This window comes from Gopherus evgoodei, chromosome 1 (assembly GCF_007399415.2).
Source record: "Gopherus evgoodei ecotype Sinaloan lineage chromosome 1, rGopEvg1_v1.p, whole genome shotgun sequence".
Taxonomy (NCBI): domain Eukaryota; kingdom Metazoa; phylum Chordata; order Testudines; family Testudinidae; genus Gopherus; species Gopherus evgoodei.
In genome coordinates, this window is record NC_044322.1 from 272,728,778 (window position 1) to 272,750,511 (window position 21,734).

General features: G+C 46.8%; 1 protein-coding gene across 7 annotated transcripts in view; it reads left to right on the top strand.

Annotated features, from left to right (window-relative positions):
• The first annotated feature begins 5,007 nt into the window (after window positions 1–5,007).
• Window positions 5,008–21,734, top strand: part of ZC3H7B (zinc finger CCCH-type containing 7B) — a 55,921-nt gene continuing 39,194 nt past the window's right edge. For 5 of the 7 annotated variants that reach the window (XM_030547213.1, XM_030547239.1, XM_030547229.1 and 2 more), the window contains exons 1-5: window positions 5,008–5,221; window positions 12,955–13,015; window positions 13,603–13,636; window positions 14,134–14,331; window positions 18,928–19,086. In XM_030547213.1, the coding sequence (XP_030403073.1) occupies window positions 12,963–13,015; window positions 13,603–13,636; window positions 14,134–14,331; window positions 18,928–19,086 (444 nt within the window). In that variant the 5' untranslated portion in view covers window positions 5,008–5,221; window positions 12,955–12,962. Of the gene's footprint in view, window positions 5,222–6,225; window positions 6,330–12,954; window positions 13,016–13,602; window positions 13,637–14,133; window positions 14,332–14,385; window positions 14,642–18,927; window positions 19,087–21,734 lie in introns of those variants that run through there. The other 2 variants (XM_030547221.1, XM_030547257.1) reach the window with 2 other exon arrangements.

The window sequence follows — 21,734 nt, forward strand, 5'->3', positions numbered from 1 at the left end:
CAGCCAGACACCAGGGCAATTAGAAGAGCACAGGTAGGCGCGCTGCACATCAGAGAGGCTTTGAAAACCAGTTTCATGACAGACCAGGCTACGATGTGACAATTGTGTGCGTTTCTCCTTGATGCAAACCCACCCCCTTTGTTGATTTTAATTCTCTGTAAGCCAACCACCCTCCCCCCTTCAATCACAATCGGCAAAGGAAATAAAGTCACTTTTGTTTTGAAACCATGCATTCTTTCTTTATTAATTAAAAAAAAAGAGAGATAACTGATAAGGTAGCCTGGGTAGGGTGGGGTGGGGGAGGAGGGAAGAACAAGGCTACATTGCTTATTGTAGCCACACTACAAATCAAAACTGTTTGAATGACAGCCTTCTGTTGCTTGGGCCATCCTCTGGAGTGGAGTGGCTGGGTGCTGGAGCCTCCTCCCTTGCTCCCGCCCCCCGCATTCTTGGGCGTCTGAGTGAGGAGGATATGGAACTTGGGGAGGAGGGCAGGCGGTTGTACAGTGGATGCAGCGGCAGTCTGTGCTCTTGTTGGCTTTCCTGCAGCTCCACCAGGCGCCTGAGCATGTCCGTTTGCTCCCCCATTAGCCTCAGCATTGCATCCTATCTCTTTTCATCGCACTCACTTAATGCTTTTCTGGACTCTGCCACTGAATGCCTCCATGCAGTCAGCTGGGTCCTATCAGTGCAGAAGGACTGCATGAGCTCGGAAAACATGTCATTGTGAGTGGATTTTTTTTGCCTTGTAATCTGCGATAACCTCATGGACGGAGATGATAGGGGGAGCATAGAAACATTTGCACCTGCAGGAGAATAAAAATGGAGAGTAAAATTTAAGATGATACATTTCTGAGAACAAAAGGGAGACTCTTTCACAGTGAATCAAGCAATTCACAGCAGACAACGTATGTGCTTTAGGTACAAGGTAGCATTTCTCCTTTTATATTGAGCGCCTGCTGGTATGGTGACACATCACACACAGCTGGAAAACAGAATTCGGTTTCCAGGCAGCCATGGTAAGCCAAAGGGTACGGGGGTTTGGCTTCTAACACCTTCATAACATGTGGGAATGTTTTCAAACTGCAGCGCCCTCCTTTCCCATAGCAAGCAATGCCGGTTGGGTTTGCCATTTAAAAGGAGAGGCTGCGGTTTTCAGGTGGATGTGCAGCAAGCACCTCCCCCCATGAGTGGCTGTTATCAGGAATGATCCCTTTTAGCCAAGTGCAATCAGCCCAGCATGAACAGAGTCCTTTTACTGTTCTCTTACAAAAATTCCTGGGGCAGGAGCTCAGGGGCCAGGCAGGACCCGCACTCTCAGTTCCTACCTGCCGGAAAGACTTCTATGGAGAGGGGAAGGAGGGCGGTCTGTAGAATGGACAGGTGCAACACATCTTGAAGAACAGTTATGGAAAGGTAGGTAACCAGTTTTTCTTCTTCAAGTGATTGCACATGTCCATTCCACTGTAGGTGACTCACAAGAAGTTTGAACGAGAGGTGGGATTAGAGTCTACTTGAACAGGGATTGTAGTACCACCCATCCAAATCTGACTCAGACTCTAGATTGATGAGAGATGGTATAGTAAGATGCAAACATATGACCCAGTGACCAGGTTGCCACCCTAGAAACGTCCAGTTATGGGTACACAAGCCAGAAAGGCCGCAGAAGTTGCCAGCAATCTGGACTCTAGGAACATTACTAATGGAATCAGGAAGCTGAGTAGCAAATACTGCCTCCTCAGCAGCCTTGGAACCTGCATGGGGCATATCAAAAGCTTCTTCGGACAAGAGTGAGAGGCAACTGGGGCCTGCAGCCAAAGCCCTTAGGAACAGGAGCAGCGCCAGAGTTTCTGGCACCCTAGGCAGAATTTGGGGGACGGCATTTTGTGCGCTCCCCATGGGGCTTGCGGGAGCTTCCAGTTCCACTCCCATCGTGCTGCTGAAGGGCCCTCCGTTGAAACGTCACAGGTGACAGCGGCAGTCATTGAGCTGCTCAATTGCCTGCCTCTGTTTTCCGTGGCACGTCAGCAGAAGGTCCTTCTTCGGCGGCGTGACAGGAGTGGAACCGGAAGCTCTCGTGTGCCCCATGGGGAACGCACAAAATGCCACCCCCCGTATTCTGGCGCCCTAGGCGACTGCCTAGGGTTGCCTAATGGAAGCACCGGCCCTGCTTAGGAAGGAGAAGAGAGAAAGCGGTGGTGTTGTCTGGTGGGGCCTGCGGTGTGGAGTAAGCAGGCCATAACTGGTCTCTTGGAGTTCCATGCAGTACAAGGCCTTACCTTATTCCTTGTTGTTATAGTGGTGAGTATCCCTGCCTGTCACGTGGGAGACGGGATCAATTCCCTTACAGGGAGTGTGATGCCTTTTGAATGGGGAGAAATAAATGCTTTGCCCAGTGAACACATTCCTCACCTCCACCTTCTATGGCGACTTCTGTTCACACCCTGCAGTGTGGATTTTCACCTCCAGAGAGACAATTAGCCCACAAGGTCACCCTTCCCTGCTTTCCATCTTGAAACTGAACATTACTGTATGAAAAATTTAGTTCTTATTCCAACCTAGTGCATGGGCAGCTGGAGGATGAGTTTAAACTAGATTAATTATTAGGCAGGTGGTCCTTTCCTTTTGTATGGGTCACAAGCCAATATCTAGATTGTTCAACCATCTTACTGCTGCATCATCAAGGGCAGCAAAGTATGGCAGTCCATCCTCCAATTTTCTAATTGTGCACTCCTCCACCACACGTGTGTCCATTTGCATCACTGCCTTACGGTCACACTGTGAAGATTGGACTAAGTCAAATGTCTGCATTCTGGCAGATGCTCTGGCTGTTCCAGTCAGCAGTCTGTGAAGCCTAGTCCAAGATCTGCATCCCTGGTTGCAAACAGGTGGCTTAAGTTGAGGCTTCTGAAATTTATCAACATGCCTGTCTCTCTATCCCACAGTTGCTGCCACTGTGTGAGGACATAGTTGTTGGCCTTGATATTCTGTTGTTCATCCAAGATTGGCACTAGCAGGCAGCATTGGCCATGATGTATTGATGGCCACAGCAAAAGGATGTTGCAAAGTTAGTTGTGCCAAGTCAGCAGGAACTTCAGATGTAGGTGTTTTCTTCTGGAAGTGGGCAGATCTTCGTCTGTGTTGCTTATTTGCGCCTATTGGGACCACTGTCAGCCTTGTGGTTGTTTTCATCCAACATAGTCCCTCTGTGCAGTTTTAAGGGTGATGGCATTTTGGCAAAGTTTTGGGGGAGCTATATGAGCCAACGTATAAATTAGATGTTAATGTGTGGTTAAGACAGACACTAATGATATAGGTGGCTGTGTTAATCTCCGAATCAATGAGATGTCAACTTCTGCCCCAAACTGCTGCACAATATTCTGCTGGAGCAAATACCAGCACCAAGAGGGACTGAAGTTGATAAAACATTTGCTTCTGCTCCCCAGCAGGTTCCTGCTAGCTTCTGAATCAAGACAGTGCAGATCTTTTACGTGTTCTAGATGGAACAGGTATCATAGAGTGTGGTCCAGTTTGACTCCTAAATAAGTGACAACTGATTGGAAAGGGAATAGACAATCCACAACACAGATTGTAAGAGGTTGATTAGCTAGGCAATTGTTCAGATGGAAGCTTGTGGCCACTGTCTCAGACTCAATGTCAGTCTCCCGAGAGGCAGGTGGTGAGTTGGCAGTACTGCTCCTGACTGGCTAAGAACTGTGCACAGTCTTTTAGTGTTTAGGCCCTTAACTCTGCCTCTTTAACCCCCACCCTGTCTCTCTTGTTGTCTTACCCACCTGTTATGTCTTGTCTTTTCAGAATTGGTCGGAAGAGAAACATTTGCCACTAAACAATATTGTTGTCAGGGGAAAAAAAACAACAGTGATATTAGATTAAGCCCCTGTCCTGGAATTGGATCCAAATGGAGTTAAGTGAAGATAGTGGTGCTCCACATGGATGCAGGATTCTGCCTGCATGGAGCTTTATTTGGGATCAGGGCCTAAACAGGAAACATGTATGGATTTGAAAAATCAGCAAAAATTATTTCACAGCTGATATTTCTAGCAACAATCAGTCTCCACAAGAAGCCAATTAGAAGTTTGAAAATATCTGAAATTGGATATGTTGCTTGTGTCTTTTGTACTGAGATAAAGAGTTTAAGAGTGTAGCGTAAAGCAGAGGTTCTAAACCTTTTTCTTTATCCCCCAACACACTGTAAAAACTCCATGACCCACCTGTGCCACAATGACTGTTTTTTCTGCATATAAAAGCCAGGGCTGGCATTAGGGGATAGAAAGCAGTGCAATTGCCTGTGGCCCCTTGCCACAGGGGCCCCCACAAAAAAAAGTGATATTAGATTAAGACACAGGGGCCCCCACAAAGCTACATTGCTCAGGCTTCAGCTTTAGCCCCGGGTGGCAGGGCTCAAGGACCAAGGCTTCAGCTTTCTGCCCTGGACCCCAGTGAGTCTAATGCTGGCCCTACTTGGAGGCCCCCAGACTCATGGTTGAGAACTACTGGTGTAAAGAACAATCCCACAGCAGTGTGGGATGAACTAGGTAATTGCCATCTCTAATTTTCATGACCCTCATCCTGCAAACAATTTCGGCACCTGCAGTTGCTTAACTTCATGCATATGAGAGTCTCAGTGCACACAGATAGATAGTGATGGTCCTTTTAGGTGGCATACTCTCACTTCTGACTTCAATGTGATGCCTTATTTGCATAAAGTTACTCAAGTGTGTATGCAAAGATTCCAGGCCTATGTTATTGTACATGCATTTACTAAAAAGAGCAGTAAAAACTATTGAAATAGGCGATCAAAATAACATCAACCGTAACAAACACTGTGATTATTTGCGGTAGCAAGACAGTTATCTTGGTAACAATCAAATAACCGATTTCCAACGCCATGAGGAAAGGGTCTATTTAGGAGAAACCGGTTACCACTAGGACCTAGAAGCAGCTCGGGGAAACTGTTACTGCTGCGGGAGGGAGAGAGAAAGAGAGAGACCTGGAAATGAAAGTAAAGAGACCAGGAGGCACATGGAGGGAGCTGCAGGGGCAGCAGATCCGGAAGCAGAATGCTTCCTTCTGTAATTAAATAGCATTTACTATTATTATTACTAATTGTAATAATACTCTAATAATATCTCTAGTAATATAATACCATTTATCAAGGAAAGTTATACACAGTGTGAGTGGGGGAAAAACCCAAGCAGAGGTGAGTCCTTTATTATATTTTTTGGATTTTTTTCTCTAACTTTAGACATAAAAGGGACAGGTCCGAGAAACAGAAAGAAAAGCTAAATATTGTTTACATTAGCAAAATCCTCCCCCATTCCTAATAGTAATTAAATAGAGGAAACGTTTTGCAGTAGAGAAAATGATTTATTTTCGAGGCCACCTCCCACCAAAAAATGTGGGGCTTGCAGGAAATAATTGTCAAAGATTCTAATGCCTCCTTTGAGGGGTAAAAAATGCAACTGAAGTTTAAAAGTTTCTAGCGAGCTAAAAAAGTCCCTAGGGTTGATGTGAACACTGGATAGTAATTTAGTTTTATGTTGGTGTGGTTTTAAGATTTCAAAGCTTTATCCTCCTCTGTGTTTTGCCTGCAGTTTTCCCTCTTGTGGGTATATTAAGCCCCACGAAACGGCAAATAAATGCTTGTGAAATAGCTTTTCAGATGTACATTTCTCAGGGGTTGGAAAGTTCATCAAATAAGAAAGGTTGTTTTTATTCTTTGATCCTTTCTACGGTTTCTGGGTGGACGGTGGTGTTAAAAAAAGGGGGGTTAAGTTGTCTCCCCGAACTCTTGGAAGTAGGTGGTTTGGTTGTTGACATTTTCTGGGGGTTGGTTTTTAAGTGGGTGGGGGAGCTGGGCGATATTGGCGATGGGAGAAACCTCCCAGCAATAGGGAGAGCTGACTTTGGGGTGATCTACGCTTGGAAGACGAGACGGGAGACGTTTGTAGCTGCCAAAGGAAGGCGGCGCTGCCTTAGCGCATGTCGCCGGCCGAGATGCTCCTGCCGCCCGTTGCTTCTGCCAAGCGAGCCCGGGGATCGGCGGCCTATGGCTGGTGGGGGAGGGGAGAGGAGATGACTTTGTTCCTGGGAGATCAAACCAGGCTATTTTGCTGCTAGGGCCCTCAGTGGGGGCAGGGGAGTGACACCGCCCCGAGAAGCGGGGAGAAGGGCTGCAGCGCCTGCAATACAAAGACGTGTCTGGGAAAAAATCCCCCTGCCCCTTTGGGTGCCTGTTGCATTGGGGTTCTCCCCCCCCCCGCGAGATGCATGGACCCACCGACTGGGGGAAACATCACTCACTGCAGGTGGGAGCCTGCTATAAAGTGGGGCAAGGCCTGAGCTGGGAGTGGCTTGGTGCACTGGCTGCCTGTCCAGTGGTGTCTAAATAGCATTATTGTGTGTGCTTTTAAATATGGGGGAGGGGGCACTCAGGTGGCAATGATGACCCGGGTGGCATGCAGCATTTCTAATGGGCATGGCGGGAAGGGGGATGGAGGGGTGGTAGGGTGAGAGAAGGTGGCTAGGCATATGGGATGGGGCACTTTAGAGCAGATGGGGGTTAGTCAGACATGGAGAGTGGGGTATGGGATGAGGTGGTCAGGTTTACAGGGTGGACATGGGGAGTTATCAGGCATGGGCCAGGGTGGTGAAGGACTGGGGAAGAGTTCAAGCACATAGAGCAGAAGACAGTCAAATGTGCAGGATTGGGCAGAGCTCTTTGGTATACTGGATTATGCAGAATCTTCCGCATTTGAGCTGAATTAGGGTATCTGTTTTGTTTCACCAAATCTGGTTCAGTTCTGCAGGTTATTGACTCCTTATCTAAGTACTCAGTGCCTACTGAAAGCTGGGAGTGAGAAGACCATGAGTTCTGATCTCACCTCTACTGATTGCCATTTCTGTTTCTGTGCATTTATAGCTCATATTACTGACCAAAGCATTGTAACCAAACCCTGGAAAGCAGTCAAGTATTAGCCTTCTCAATTCCCATTTTTCAAATAAATTCACAGAAACTTTGCACAGACAGAATTGGAAATAAAAAACAGATCTCTAATATGGAAGACTCAAGTCTTTTCTACTGAGTCATACTCTCTTTCAGACTGAATGTGCCAAATCTATGTGCTTGAGTTGCTCTGTCTAACCACTAGACCACATTTCCCTCCCGGGGCCAGGGACAGAATTTAGGATGCGTGGTTGCCAGTACTGTACTTTGCTGTCTAGTCTGTGTCTAGTAAATAGTTTGTAACTCCTTGGCAAAATGTGTGTAAAGGCCCCCTCTAGTGGTTAATCCACACAGACGGTAAGAGTTAACCTCTGTGCCTTAAGTGGTAGAGGTCTGTGCAGGGGATGTGAAGGCCCAGGATTTAAACCTTGCTGCTGATGCTGTCAGAGGAAGTATTGTGTTGTTGCACGTGGTATAGCATAGTTTTGTTTTTTTAAAGAGAAATGGAAAACCAACTTATTTAATTAAGATGGTGCGAACACATCCTTTAAAACAGGTTTTATAATTAAAATCAGTTATCTCTCAGTTATGGTATGACATGCCACAAAATCCAGGTGCTTCACATATTGCTTGTTTGTCACGCATTTGGCTTGCTGGTGTTCCACATTAGCTGATTTGAAGTTTGTGAGGCATAGGAGGGGACGTGGCAGGGAGGATTGGGGAATAGTCAAGCTCACAGAGTAAGCAATAGCAGCGGGAGATGGGGAAGTGGTCAGATTTGCAGAGTGAGGGGTGGCAGAAGGGGTTGGGGGTGTAGTCAAATGTGGGAATAGGGGAGTGGTCAGGCAGGCAGGTGACAGCCATTATGGAGGGAGAATGGGGGAGTGAGTAGTCAGCTTCATGGAGTGGAGCAGTGTAAAATGAGGGTGATCCTTGTTCCGTGAAAGATAGTGGAAGGAGATGGCATGTCTGAGATATGTAACGGAGTGGGTAGTGTTGCAGGATGTTGGGACACAGCAGGACTGTTCTTGTATGTGGGGTTATATAAAGCAGGGGTGGAGGCACATGAAAAGGTGTGGGTGGGCTCAACAGCAAAGGAAAGTCATCAGGGTCAGCAGTAGAGGAGACTGGTTAACCATGTGGGATAGGAGGGGCATGATTAGGCATGTAGAGCACAGAAAGGCAAATGAAAGGGCTGGCTATGCCTGCAGTACAGAGAGGTAAAAGCACCTCTCAGGCACAGAGGGTGGGGTAGAGGAGACAGTATGCAGGGTTCAGCAGAGTTTTATATGGGGATCAGTGCTCAGGTACGAGGGTTACAGCAAGGGTAGATTAGGCTGGTGAGTTATCAAAGTGGGGAGGCCTGGAGGGGAGGCGTGTGTGGTGTGGCAGGTTAGATGGGTGTGGGGGAAGCTGGGGTGGTGAAAAAGGGGAGAAATCAGAAATGAGCTCCAAGGGGAGCTGGGTGAGTCTGGGGGATCACAGAAGGGTTATGGGCCTTTTTCCCCGCAAAGTCCTTGGCTCCAACCAGGCCTCTGGTCAATAATGACTAGGGGTGCAGATTTGTCTTGGCATTTTTTTTAATAAAAAATCACAGAGCAGCCATGGTAAATTTACTAAAAATCACAGGTTTAAGGGGAAATGGCATGTAAAGTCATGGGTAGGAATCATAAGTCATGACAGAGCAACGGCCAGGCCAAGCTTGAGCAGCACCGTGACTCTATTTCCCAGGTTGCAAAACCCTGGAGCAGGAAGCCAGACCCAGCCCTGTGGGACCGGAGTGCTGCTTCAGAGTGAGCGTGGGGCCAGCTGACTCTGCAGCCCCTGTGCCCAGGACCTGACCAGGATTAGGGTTGCTGTGCCGGGACAGGGGATGCTGCTGTGTGTTGTGAAAGCCCCCTCACTCCAGTCTGAAAAGGCACAGTGTCCGTCACATTGTCATCACCATAACTATCCTGCAGCCCTAGTAGTGACTGAAAGTCATTCTCAGTTGTCAGCTTTTTCAGTGATGTGTGAAATAGGTCGGGAGTCCTAGTCCAGTTCTTGTTGTAACCCATGTCCCTGCCCCATTGGCCCACTTTGTGGAGTGTCTAAGCAGGAAGGCTAAGGATGTAATAGAATGGAGGCTGAACTCCTCTCCCGGCCCTGCCAGCTCCTCCTACTAGTCCTTGAGAATAGGATTGATGCAAGTGGCAGAGGTTGGGTTAGGTAATGTGTACAGGAAACTTTCATAGCTGCTGCTTATGCTGTACTTGGTGTGTGAGTAAGCAGGAGTTCAGAGTGCTGCCACAGCATTTCTTTGGCTTGTTGCCACTAGCTTTGCAGTGACCTGCCAATGTTTGATTGCTCTCACCATGGTCTCCAGTGGGCCAAGTCTGTGGACAACTGTTTTATTTTCCTATCCTGTGTTCTATCTCAGGAGTGGGCAAACTCTTTGGCCTGAGGGCCACATTTGTCTACGGACATTGTATGACGGGTCATGAATGCTCATGAAATTGGGGGTTGGGGTGCGGGGGGGGGTGAGGGCTCCAGCTGGTGGAGTGGGCTCTGGGGTAGGGCCAAAAATGAGGAGTTCAAGGGGCTCTGGGGTGGGCAGGGGGTTGGGGTGTAGGAAGGGGGGTCTGACTGGGGGTGCGGGCTCTGGGGTGGGTTGGGGATGCTGGAGGGTGCTCTGGGCTGGAACTGAGGGTGGGAAGGGGATCAGGCCTGGGGCAGAGGGTTGGGGCACAGGAGGGGGTCAGGGGTACAGGCTCCGGGCTGCACTTCCTTCAGGGAGTTCCCAGAAGCAGCAGCATGTTCCCCTCCAGCTCCTATGCAGAGGGTCAGCCAAGCAGCTCTGTGCGCTGCCCCCTCCACAGGTGCCACCCCTGCAGCTCCCATTGTCCATGGTTCCAGGCCAGTGGGAGCTGCAGGGGCGGCACTCGGGGCAGGGGCAGCGTGCAGGGCCCTGTGGCTGCCCCTACACGTAAGAGCTCGAGAGGGGACATGCTGCTGCTTTTGGGAGCCGCACAGTGCTATGGCACATGCAGAGCAGGGCAAGCTCCCAACCCTGCTCCCCAGTTGGAGTGCCAGAGTAGGGCCAGCCCTGGACCCTGCTCCCCGGTGGGAGCTTGAGGGCCGGATTAAAATGTCTGAAGGGCTGCCCCCAGGCTGTAGTTTGCCCACCTCTGTTCTATCTGATATGGCCAGTAACTCCCTCTTCCTCTACATTCTCTCCTCTCTGGATTTTTGTGATTCTGTGTTCTCTTGCCTTTCTATCCTTTCTCTTTGCTGCTTCAGTGTCTCTGGTGTAGCTTTTGCACTTCCTCTCCCTCTCTTTGTCATGTCCTCAAAGGTTCTTTGGCTAGAGGTCTTTGTCTCCTTCTTTACTTCCTCCTTGGTGACCTTATTCTTTCTCATCACTTCAACTGCCATCTCTATGCGAATCATTCCTAAATCTACCTCTTCCTGACATCAAACCAAACTCTTTGGCCAAAACTCAAGTCCGTATCCTTCCCTCTCCAAGCCTTCCCTTCTCTATCACGGTTGATCATCCCAGCCTTACAATTTCATTGTTACGTTTATCTCCTCTCTCTCGCCCTACACCCAGGTTGTTGATAAATCCTCCTGGTTCTTCTATTACACCCTCTCTGCCATCCGTCTGGTCTCCTCCATCCCTTCTGCTAAAAGCACTTGTCTGTACATTGATAATCTCTTGTTTATTACAGTATCTTCATCTCTGGCCTTGTTGATTCTTTCCTCTAGTCTATCCAAAATGCTGATGCTAAAATAGTCTTTTTCCGCCTGTTGCTCGGACCATGCCACTCTTCTCTTTGAACTTGACCTCTGGCTTCCCATCACCTGGGGCAGATACCTGATTCCCAACCTCACCTTCAAGGCCCTGCCCAGCTCGGCATCTGCCTGCATTTCTTCTTACTCTCCCTCTGGCTCCTTTTGTTCTGCCCAAGCCTCCTGTTTCACTGCTCCCCTTGTAGCCATCTCCAGCTCTAGCTTTCATACCTTCTTCCACTTTCCCCTGGAACAGTCCCCTTGTTATTGTCCCTCCTCATCCAGATCCCTTACGAAGCTGACCTTCTTCCACAGGTCCCAGTAAAGATAATTCTCAAAGAGATTTAAACTTTCTGCCCCACTTTACCCTCTGATCCCTGGTGTGTTACCTATCTGAGCACTAGTGTCTATCCAGTCTTCCATGAAAAGACTCCTTGGAGTAGGGGCCATGACTTTCTCTCTGTTTCTCTGTGTACAATTCAGAGCATGGTGAGGGGCTTCAATAAATGATAATGGTTAGATTCTGCTGCCGTTTCTTGCTTAGATGTCAAGGGCTTAATTCTCATTTACAGCAAGGCTCCTTCAACCTGTTCTGGTTTTAATATAAAGAATACTTAAAATGAGTGGAAATGGCCTTAATATAAATAAGAAGTAGGTCATATCTCTTGGAAGTTTTGGTGGGGACTTGGATGGGTGACTGATTTGCCCCTCCCCTTCCCTTTTCAGTGGCAACCCTAGACTGGGAATATAAATCATGCCTTGAAGAACGTGGTGGCTTGAATTCCACCTCACTTCCCTGTTTCTGCTCTCACTCTGTTTATCTGCCTCTTCCCCTCCCCCTTGCGTACCAGTTTGAACACCTTTAATGAACATGGCTTCACTATGTCAGTGTGGATCTGTGGACTTCAGCAGATCTTTCCTGGCATAGAATTCCAGGGTTCCTCCTAGCTCTCTCTGCTACTCCTATGCTCTTGCTAAGATAGCAGTGTGGGTGTGGCGAGTGGGCTATTCCTGATTTTGCACCAAAGCTGCAGCAGATGGACAATGCAAATGTAACTGTTTGTTTTGAATCTAACCTGTTTCAGTTGAGAACAGGGCCTTCTAGGTCTGTCTCTTCACAAATCTAAGGTGGGGGAATATTGATGCCTTTGTATGGTTAACTTGTTTGCATTCATAGAGTCATGGAAAATAGGTGAAAGAGAATGGATCTGGTCTTTTTCCATCCTTGACCAATGCAGGATTGTTCTCTACAGTGGCTTCCCCTAGTCTCTGTCCATTCCGTGTTAAATGATTGGGCTTTCACCACTTTCCTTAGGAGAATATTCCATGGTCTAACAGGTGTCACCATTAGGAAAAATTTTCCAAGTCAGCCTGAAATTCTCTTTGCCCAGTTTCATCCTTATACTTTTATTTGTACCACACAAATCAATTCCTCAGCTGCCATGGTGCTTACATCTCTCAAATACTGTAGGTAGTTTACCTATATCCCCATGGTATCTGATCCCACCCCCATCCCCCATTTTACACCAGATTAAAATCTAACCCAGGTAAGTAGTGATCAAACTTGCTTATCATCTGATGGCTGCTTGGTAGCCTGTATTCAATTAGTTAGTGGAGGGAAGGTCTCAGTTAATTTTCTAGTGAACCACTGCAATCACAGTTTTCACTAATTGACTTCCTTGCTGGCCAATGGCATTCCATGACATTTTTAGTCAGGCATGCATTTCTACACTTGCATGCAAAATTGTATCCTTGATGTGGCATGACCTGGCACGTATGGTGCATGCAAGGTCATGCTGTGCAGAAGACGCCATTTTGTTCTTCCTCCATGTGTGTTTGGGGGCTGGATGGAATCCTCCTTCAGGCATGGCTGGTCCTGGGGAATGCCATGCATGTATTGTGTACACAGACAACATGCTACTCTTGTTGGCAATCTAAGCAGAGAGCTTGAACTGAGTGGGCCAGTGGGAATGAATTCCTTTTCACCCCATTGAGTGGTCTCCTGCAAATCAACATTGTGGCATATAAAGGGAGCTGGAGATGCATGGATGGTGAGTTTGCATTGCTGCTGCCTCCCATGCTGTTGGGTAAATAAAATATTTTGGTGTCTGAGGCAGTCAGTCTGGAACATTTTGATAGTGATCTAGTCACTTAAATACTGCACTGCTGCTTTGACAGTAAGATCTGTAATAACTGGCTTTGTCTTTTTCTCTCTGCAGACACTACAATGGAGAGACAGAAAAGGAAAGAGGAAATAGAGAAGGGACTTCAATTCATTCAGTAAGTCAGCAGGTTCACTGCTATTTTCTTTGGAGATAGTCCTTGCAACATATGGTATAAGGAGAAATAGCATTTTCTTTTCATTCTGTTCACTAGTCCAGGGCTGTGCTCTGGGCCTTACTTGTTCTGTGAGTAAACAGAGGAATTCAGCATTCTGAGACTACCAATCCAACATCTTTCACTGGTTCCAAATTCTCTTAAAAATTGATGTTTTATAAAAACATTTTATCATGACAATATCTGTTCTGATCACAGGTTGAAACCTGACTGCCTGAATGCAGCCCCCAGAGCAGCTGGTTTGCATAGGGAATAGCCATGAAAATACAGTATCCTAAATTAGTCACATTGTGAACTCTTTGGGGCAGTAACCATCTCTTGGGGGCGGGGCGGTGCCTGGCTCGGTAGTATACTCGTGTTTAACTGGCCTTCTTGGCATAACAGGATTACAAGTAATCAATAGTAAATGTGGAGTAAAATGCATAATGAGATCCATAATGCAGAGCCGGAAAGACTGCCTCTTTAGCAGAGAGAGATGCACGTGCTTGCACAAATCTATGTTTCATGAAACCTTCCTCTTCTCTCCTCAGGTCCACATTACCCCTAAGCCAAGAAGATTATGAGGTAACTTAAGATTTGTTTTTCTGAATGTGTTTGAAACCACATAATGGTGGCTTTCGGTCAATACATGCTGTCCTCTTGCACAGATGTTATAAATTAGTGTTGTTGCATTTGAGAGCCAAGAGGGGCTAGTTATGTGTGGGAGTGGTCTAGTGCCATTTGTCTATAGTGGAAGATCTTTAAAAGGAAGACTACCGGGAGGAGTTAAAATCTAAGAGAGGGGGAATTTGGGTGACGGCACTCAGCCTTAGGAGGGAAGGCGATTTGGTTGACTTAAACTACCCACTAGGTGACAGATGGAATTTAGGATGGGGAATTAATTTCTTCACAGGACGACTTGACTTGAGGGCATACGTGAAGGTGAATGGGGGCTTGGGAAACACCTTTCAGTTTCTGGACATGTTATATAGGAGGTCAGACTAGTTGATCACAATGACTTGTTCTGGCCATGGAATCTATGAATCTCCACTCCACTCTGTTTATATTCTCTCTCCACCCAGGCCTTTATACAGAAGCTGGTGCAGAACCTTTTTGCAGAGGGGAATGACCTGTTCCGGGAGAAGGACTTCAAGCTATCACTGGTGCAGTACGTAGAAGGGCTGAACGTGGCGGACTATGCCGCCTCGGACGAGGTGACCATCCCGATAGAGCTACTATGTAAGCTGCACGTCAACCGGGCTGCTTGCTACTTTGCCATGGTGAGCACCTATCGGAGCCATTCCCAAGAGCTGGATAAAAAACATCAGGAAGTGGGGAGACGCAGCAAATGGCCATGCATAGGATGGGGGTTTGGACTGATCTTGTTCACTCTTCCTGCCTCAAGCATGGGAGGAAGAATGCAGAAAACTCTGAACTCTTCTCATTATGACACTGATGTCACAAGATAAAGACAGAATACGTGAGGGGGTGCCCTTACAGGCCTTGAGAGTGCACTAATGTACATCAGAGTGCTGGGAGAAAGGCTGAGGTTCTGTGGAGTTCCAAGCTATAAAGGGACAGTTCCTTCAGGTATTCCATGATGATGATGCAATCTTGGGAGCATTGCTCTGTAAATTATTCTTTCTCCTGTGCTTGAGGAAAATACATTTTAAACTAGATCTGGTATGAACATGGTGGGTGGGGGGATTTCCATAGAAAATTTTGAATTTGAAATATTTCAACCAAAAACTGAAATATGTTGATTCTGAAATGCTGCAATAGTACCGTCATGGGATCTGTAGTTCAAGGGCCTCATTCTCTATACGCCAGGTTCGCTGGTCAGACTACATCTCCTATGGTACACCTCAGTCTCCCTTCTTGGTAAGTGGAGGTGGTGCATCATGGTAGTGTCATAATCACAATGACTCATGAAAGATGAAGTCTGGCTGGGAACTCAACCTATAGAGGAGTATAGGAGCATGTGGTACCCAAACCACAGCTTCCGTGAGACATTTCAGAAATAAAATATTTCATTTTTTGTATGGAAAAACAAATATTTTGGTTTTCAAATGTTCAGTTTTTCAATGGGAAACATTAGAATTTTCTGTGGAAATAGGATATTTTGCAAAAGTTTTTTGTTTAGTGAAAACCTAATTTTCTGTCAACACCACCCCGCCACCCCCCTCCGTCCCCAAATCGGATGAAAAAATTTCTACTAGCCCTAACTTCGTAAGTCTCTCAGCAGAGTATGGCATGAGCCCCTGGTCCCCTCCTAGTTAAATTGTTGGCATCCATTATAACTAGTCCTCCTAAAGACAGATTTAATAAAACATTACATGTCAATAGAAGGGTTATTAGCTGCAGTGTCTCTGGAGATAAGATGAAAAATTGAGGCAGTTGTGGGGAAATTTTCTCTTCTTACCCTCTGACTACAGGGCCACCTCCTTCTGAAGTATCAGCCATTGGTGGAGATAAGATCCTGAATTAAATAGACCAGTGGTCAAAGCTGGTATGGTAAGCGAAAGGATGCTGGATTGGGTAGACTATTTGTTTGAACTGGTATGGCAGGATATTGTACTAGATGGACCAGTGCTGTGATCTGATATGGTAGTATAGTCTATATTCCTGTCTAACTGGTTTTAAACGTTACCCTTCCAGCATCCCAATGTGGCCATACCAGATACTCTTGCAGTAGAGGCTTCAGTCAACCAGTAGGATTTCTTCCCTTCAGATGCCCATTTCAAAGTTGTTATAGGTGGGACTGTTAGACACCGTTTACTATTAAGGTTGCTTCCTATTATAAGATTCTGTTTCAAGTTACTTATAACTTTGCCAGACTAACTGTTCAAGCTGAAATTTTCCACACTGGATGTCTGTCTTTAGCTGAATGTTTTGGGAAAACTTCAGCTCAAATGATTCAGCTGTTTCTGAGAACAAGGCAAGGGGAAAAATTATGTTTGCCCATGTTCAAAATTTCTGACAAGCTTTTCTTTAAGATGCTTCCGCTCCCTTGTGCTTTGGAGCGGGGACTTAAATTTGGCAGCAAGATGGCCTTTGTGACAGGGAGGTATCTTTTGCCATCCCTAGGAAAATCTAGCCCAGTTTTAAGCCTTTGAAAAATTCTAAGTTTGCACATACCCAACTGAGACATGCTAAAGCTTTGTAGCAAAATTCCCCAAGATTTTGTGGGCATTGAGCATGCTCCAGCCTGGGGCTGAGCAGGATTTTACCTGTAGTTACTGCTCCTTGATGCTATGGGCTAGTCTGGAGCCAGGCACTGGAGCAAGGGGCCTGTCTCTCCTGTGCTAACAGTGAAGCCCCTTTGCTGGGCCCATGCAGTGAGGAAGAAGAAGCCGACTGATTCAAATACAGAGGGGACAACAGCCAGACCTGAGGTGGGGAAGGGAGAGTTGATTGGGACAAGGAGCCTTATGGGAGGGAGACTAGGACTGCAGGCAGGTGAGGTTGGATGGGAGAAGGAAACTGGGACTGGAAATTGAGGTGGAGGGAGACTAGCACTGGCAAGTAGCTGTGCAAGTAGACTGGAACTGTTAACCAGTGGGTTGAGGGGAAAGTAGCTGTGCAGGGCGAGGAGACCTATCTGACAAGGAGCCACAGTGCAATGGGAGAACGGAGGATGGCTGGGTAAAGAGATTGGAATGAGAAGGTTGTGGGGATGATGCTGTGATTAGCCTAGGAACTTGGGGTGTGAGACTGGAATATGGGGGGGTAATGACTGGAGGCTTGCATGCGAGAGAGACCGGATGAGGAGCTCGGTGGGGAAACTAAGACTCTTTCAGCAAGGAGACTAAGGACAGTGATCGGGGGGGGTCTGGATTGTTTGAGCAGGGGTGGGAGGAGATCGGAAGTTGGTGGGGACTGAGACGAGCCCATTGCGAGAGACTAGGACTGGCTGGGCAAGGAGGTTGGGATGAGAAGCATGAGGAGTGGAGACTGGCTAGGTGTGCGGAGAATGGGACTGGGATGAGGAACCAGGGGTGAGAAAGAGACAGGACTGGGCCAGGTGTGGGCTGGAGGGGCCAGGGGCAGAAGGGTTTAAGCTTGGAGGAAGTGGGTGGAGAAGTCTGTGCTTGCTAGCTCGTACTCTGCTCCAGAGCCTGAAATGGAACCTAGGATTCCTGAGTCTCAGCATTCTTCTGTTGTCAGCAAATATCTGAAATCCACTGACAGTGTCTCATCTCCCTGTAGTTCTGGTACACAAAGAGGATGACAAACTACTTCTGCTGTCAGTCACTCCACAAGCTCAAGTGACAGAGATCTGTGTGGTAAATCTAAAGGTTCCAACTCTGCTGATGACCCTTAGATGCCAAGCTCAGAAGGATCCACTATGATCATCCAGTCTGACCTCTTGAATAACATAGGCCATAAAAATCCCCCAAAGTAACTCTCCTTGAACTAGAGCATGTCTTTGGAAAAAAAAAAATCAAATCATGTTTTAAAAATGGTCAATGACGAAGATTCAATGATCCGTGGTAAATTGTTCCAGAGGTTAATTACCCTCACTGTTAACAATGTATCAGAATGATGCCACATGATGGTATTTGATTTGCCGTTTTTAAACCTAGGAAATTACACACACACGTGTTAAAAAAACATGATTAAGGTGGTAAAGTCAAGCATTCAAATGTTCAAGAAATGCCTGAATTATTGTTGCTTGTGTGATCTTAATTTGGCCCCATTGTGCCTGGCATTATGAGGCAGTCTCTAGTTACATGTTTGCATGCTATTTTTTTCCACAGAACCCCTGCCTCATTCAGTGTGGATGGTGCACAGAACAGGCAGTGCTTATTGAATGAGCAGCTAGTCAATATTTTGTTTTCTCCTCATTGGTCAGTGTGTAGCCCAAAGCCTTATTTAATGTACATTAGTCAAACTCTGCTCTGAAGAGTTGTTAATTTCCTCATAGGCTTTTCTGTGGCACTCATAAGTACAGTATCTGAGTGCTTCACAACCGTTAATGAATTTATTCTCATAACACACCCCTGTAAGATATTGGGGGTGGGGGGAGTGTTATCTCAGTTTTTCAGATGAGGAACTGAGGAACGATGATTAAAGTAAAAAGTTCCACTAATTTGTGGTGCCTAATTTGAGATGCCTAGGATCTGATTTTTTTCAGAGTACTCAGCATTACAAAGCATTTTTAATGTTCAAATCAGGGCTCCCATTGAGTTCAGTTGCAGCTCAGCATTTCTCCAAAATGGACCCCATGGTCTCAGGCACCCAGAAAATGAGGAAGACATAAGTAGTGACCACCTGTAAAAAGTCTAGTTTAAGTGAGTCGCCCAGCATCACGTAGGAACTCAGTGCAGAGGCAGAGTTAGACTCCCGTTCTCTAGGGCAACATTCACCTGTCTTAACCCTGAGACCATCCTTTCCCTTCCTTCGATTGCCAGCCTCCTTTACTACACACCTTCCAACTCCCCCAACACATGGGGCAGGAGTCCTACAAAGAATAGGCCCCTTCACTACACAACCCATATTTATCCCTAGAGCAGGGCCATCCTGTGAACTGAATGATGCAGGGGTCCTGTGGGACAAGTAGTATGGGATCACAGAAGACTACTGTATACATGGAAGGGCCTGAATTAAGATCACACAGACACCCTTAATTCTGGCATTTCCTGACTTTTGAGGCTTGACTCTGCAACCTTTATAATCTTTTAAAGCAGTTTGGTGTGTTGTGTGTAATTACATCTAATCTCCAATTGCTTTTATATTCATGAGTTTTGATGACGTATGGTCCCAGTGAACTGCGATAAATGGTTGGGCAGAACTTTCAAGCAGGGAGAGGAGGTGGATTCCAGTGTATGACAGACACCATTACCTCCTCAGGTAATCTCTTTCCTCTCATGCAGGGCTTGTACGAGAAGGCATTGGAAGACAGTGAGAAGGCTTTGATGCTTGACAAGGAGAACATCCGTGCCCTCTTCCGCAAAGCCCGCTCCTTAAATGAGCTGGGGAGGCACAAGGAGGCATATGAATGTAATAGCCGCTGCCTGCTGTCCCTCCCACATGTAAGTGTGTGACATGCGCATCCACCCCAACCTCTGAGGCACTTTTCCGTCTTTCCTTTCTCACAATCTAGTGCAGTGTGAATGGTGATGGTAGTGAAAAAGAGAAGCTGGCTGTTCTATACGATACACCCGTTCCCCGTAATCGCATCTCTTGGGGAGTTCTGACTCCATGTCCCTCTCAGCCCAAGTCATCTCTGCTGAGGCTGCCAACAAACGGGCCACCTCGTTCCAACTGGGATGACTTTGTGATGTGAAAGCCTGCCCCAGTTGGAACTGAGCTGAGATTATCAACTTGCTTCTTGTCCATGTTGGAACAGCTATCAGGTGGGAATGACTGTCAGTCACTACCAGTCTAGGACAAATGGGAACTGGAGACATGGAAGAGAGAGAGAGACTCATGCCTGGTCTACACTACACAGTTTAAATTGACATAGAGCAGCTTATGTCGACCTAATTATGTTAGTGTCTACACTACAGCCTCGCTCCCGTCAATGTAAGTGCCCTACTACACCGACATAACTCCACCTCCACGAGAGGCTTGGAGCAGGGGTTCTCAAACTGGGGGTCGGGACCCCTCAGGGAGTCGTGAGGTGTCAGCCCCCACCCCAAACCCTGCTTTGCCTCCAGCATTTGTAATGGTGTTAAATATATAAAAAAGTGTTTTTAATTTATTGGGGGGGTCGCACTCAGTGGCTTGCTATGTGAAAAGGGTCTCCAGTACAAAAGTCTGAGAACCACTGGCTTAGAGCTTATGTCGGTGTAGTTAGAGCACCGCAGTGACTGTGAAGACACTGCATTACTTACATCAGCTGCTGGCTGTCTTGTCAGTTTCACAGCAGGAGAGCAGGGGCAAGAATGGATCCTGCTCCCATCTGGGAACCAGTGAGAAGCCAGGCAGCAGCTCATCTCTGACAAGACTGCCAACATTTCCAGCCCAATTTCATGGCTCCTTGCTATAGCTGTGAAATTGATAAGGCTTCCTGTGGGGTGGGCAAGAAGCTGGGGCAGCTGGATACCACTCCCCAGATGGCTTCTCCGCCCAGCCAGGAACAGGGAGGCAAGAAGCCCCAGTCAGCCCACTTGGAGTCTAGGAGCCTGTGGGGTAGCTGGGCTCCAGGCAGGAAGTTGCAAGCGGAGCTGAGAGACCAGGTTTTCATCTGTCCACACTGCCCCTCTTAGGTTGGTGGAAGTGCTCATGGTGAGGATGTACACCACCAACCCAAGGAGGGTAGTGTGGATGTGCACCACTGCAGTAACTACTGCGCTGGCTGTAAGTCGACCTAATATAGGTCGACTTAAGTTTCTAGTGTAAAATCCCCTTAATACCCTATTCCTAACGCCTCGAGTCTCAGAGCACCATAAATATGTTTTAAGTGATAAAGAACAGTCATTTTACCTAATAAAAGCGAAGTTCAGGTCCTCAGGGGCCAGTGTTTCTCAGGGGTGAGAGGTGTCAGTGTGTGAAAGGGGATTTAATATGGGTATATCAACAGAAGTGCCATATGTAAGACACTGGCAATAACTGTTCTGCTCTGCTTGGCACTGATGAGGCCTCAGCTGCAGTACTTCGTCCAGTTCTGGATGCCACACTTTAGGGAAGATGTGGACAAACTGGAGAAAGTCCAAAGGAGGTCAACAAAAATGATAAAAGGTTTAGGTCAGGTTTTCTATGAGAAAAGATTAAAAAACAACAGAGCATGTTTAGTCATGAGAAAAGGAGACTGACGGGGAGGACCTGATAACACTCCTCAGATATGTTAAGGCCTGTTATAAAAGGGACTGTGATTGTCCTCCAAATGTAGGACAATCAAGAAGTAAAGGGCTTAATCTGCAGCCAGGGAGATTTAGGTTAAATATTTAAAAGTTTTTCCTAACTATAAGGATAGTAAAGCTCTGGAATGGAGATTCCATCCCTTGGAAGCCTATCTCTGATAGTTGTTAAGAACAGATTGGACAAACACTTGTCAGGGATGGTCTAGGTTTACCTCAGTGCAGGGGGCTGGACTAGATGACCTCTCAAAGTCCCTGCATTGCTGGGATTCTGTAATGTTGCTTTGGTGTCCTAGATTTTAAGGCCAGAAAGAGACTGTTGTAACCATCTAGTCTGGCCTTCTGTATAATGCAGGCCAGAGAGCTTCACCCAGGAATTCCTGCATCAATCCTGTATCTCCTGTTTGAGCTGTAAACTATCTAAAGATTTCAAGTGATTTGACTGAGTTAATCTGGTACCTGGTTCTGCTATTTCCTGCTGCTGGCTTGTGAGGTTAATACATTACCAGTATGATGATTATATTGATTTTATTTAAATCACTGTAGCATCATGGATCAGGGCACCATTGTGCTAGGCCCTTGCACCTACTTAACAAAAGGATGTTCTATCCCCCAAAGAGCTTAAAATCTAAATAATACTGTGGTACTATATAGTGTTTAATGCTTCTGTGAGGTCCTCGTTGTAATGCTAAGGAATTTTTAGAGCATTTGGTGTGGGTATTCTTTAAATTGTTTAAATAAATCATTCGATTCAGTGTAGGCAGCATGGCAGAAGTGGTCTTTAAGAGAGGCTTAAATGTGGACAGAGTAGGGGCCTTGTGGCTAAGGTCAGGGAGCTGGGCCCTTGTATAGAGGGCCCAGGAGGCATTTGTGGGATA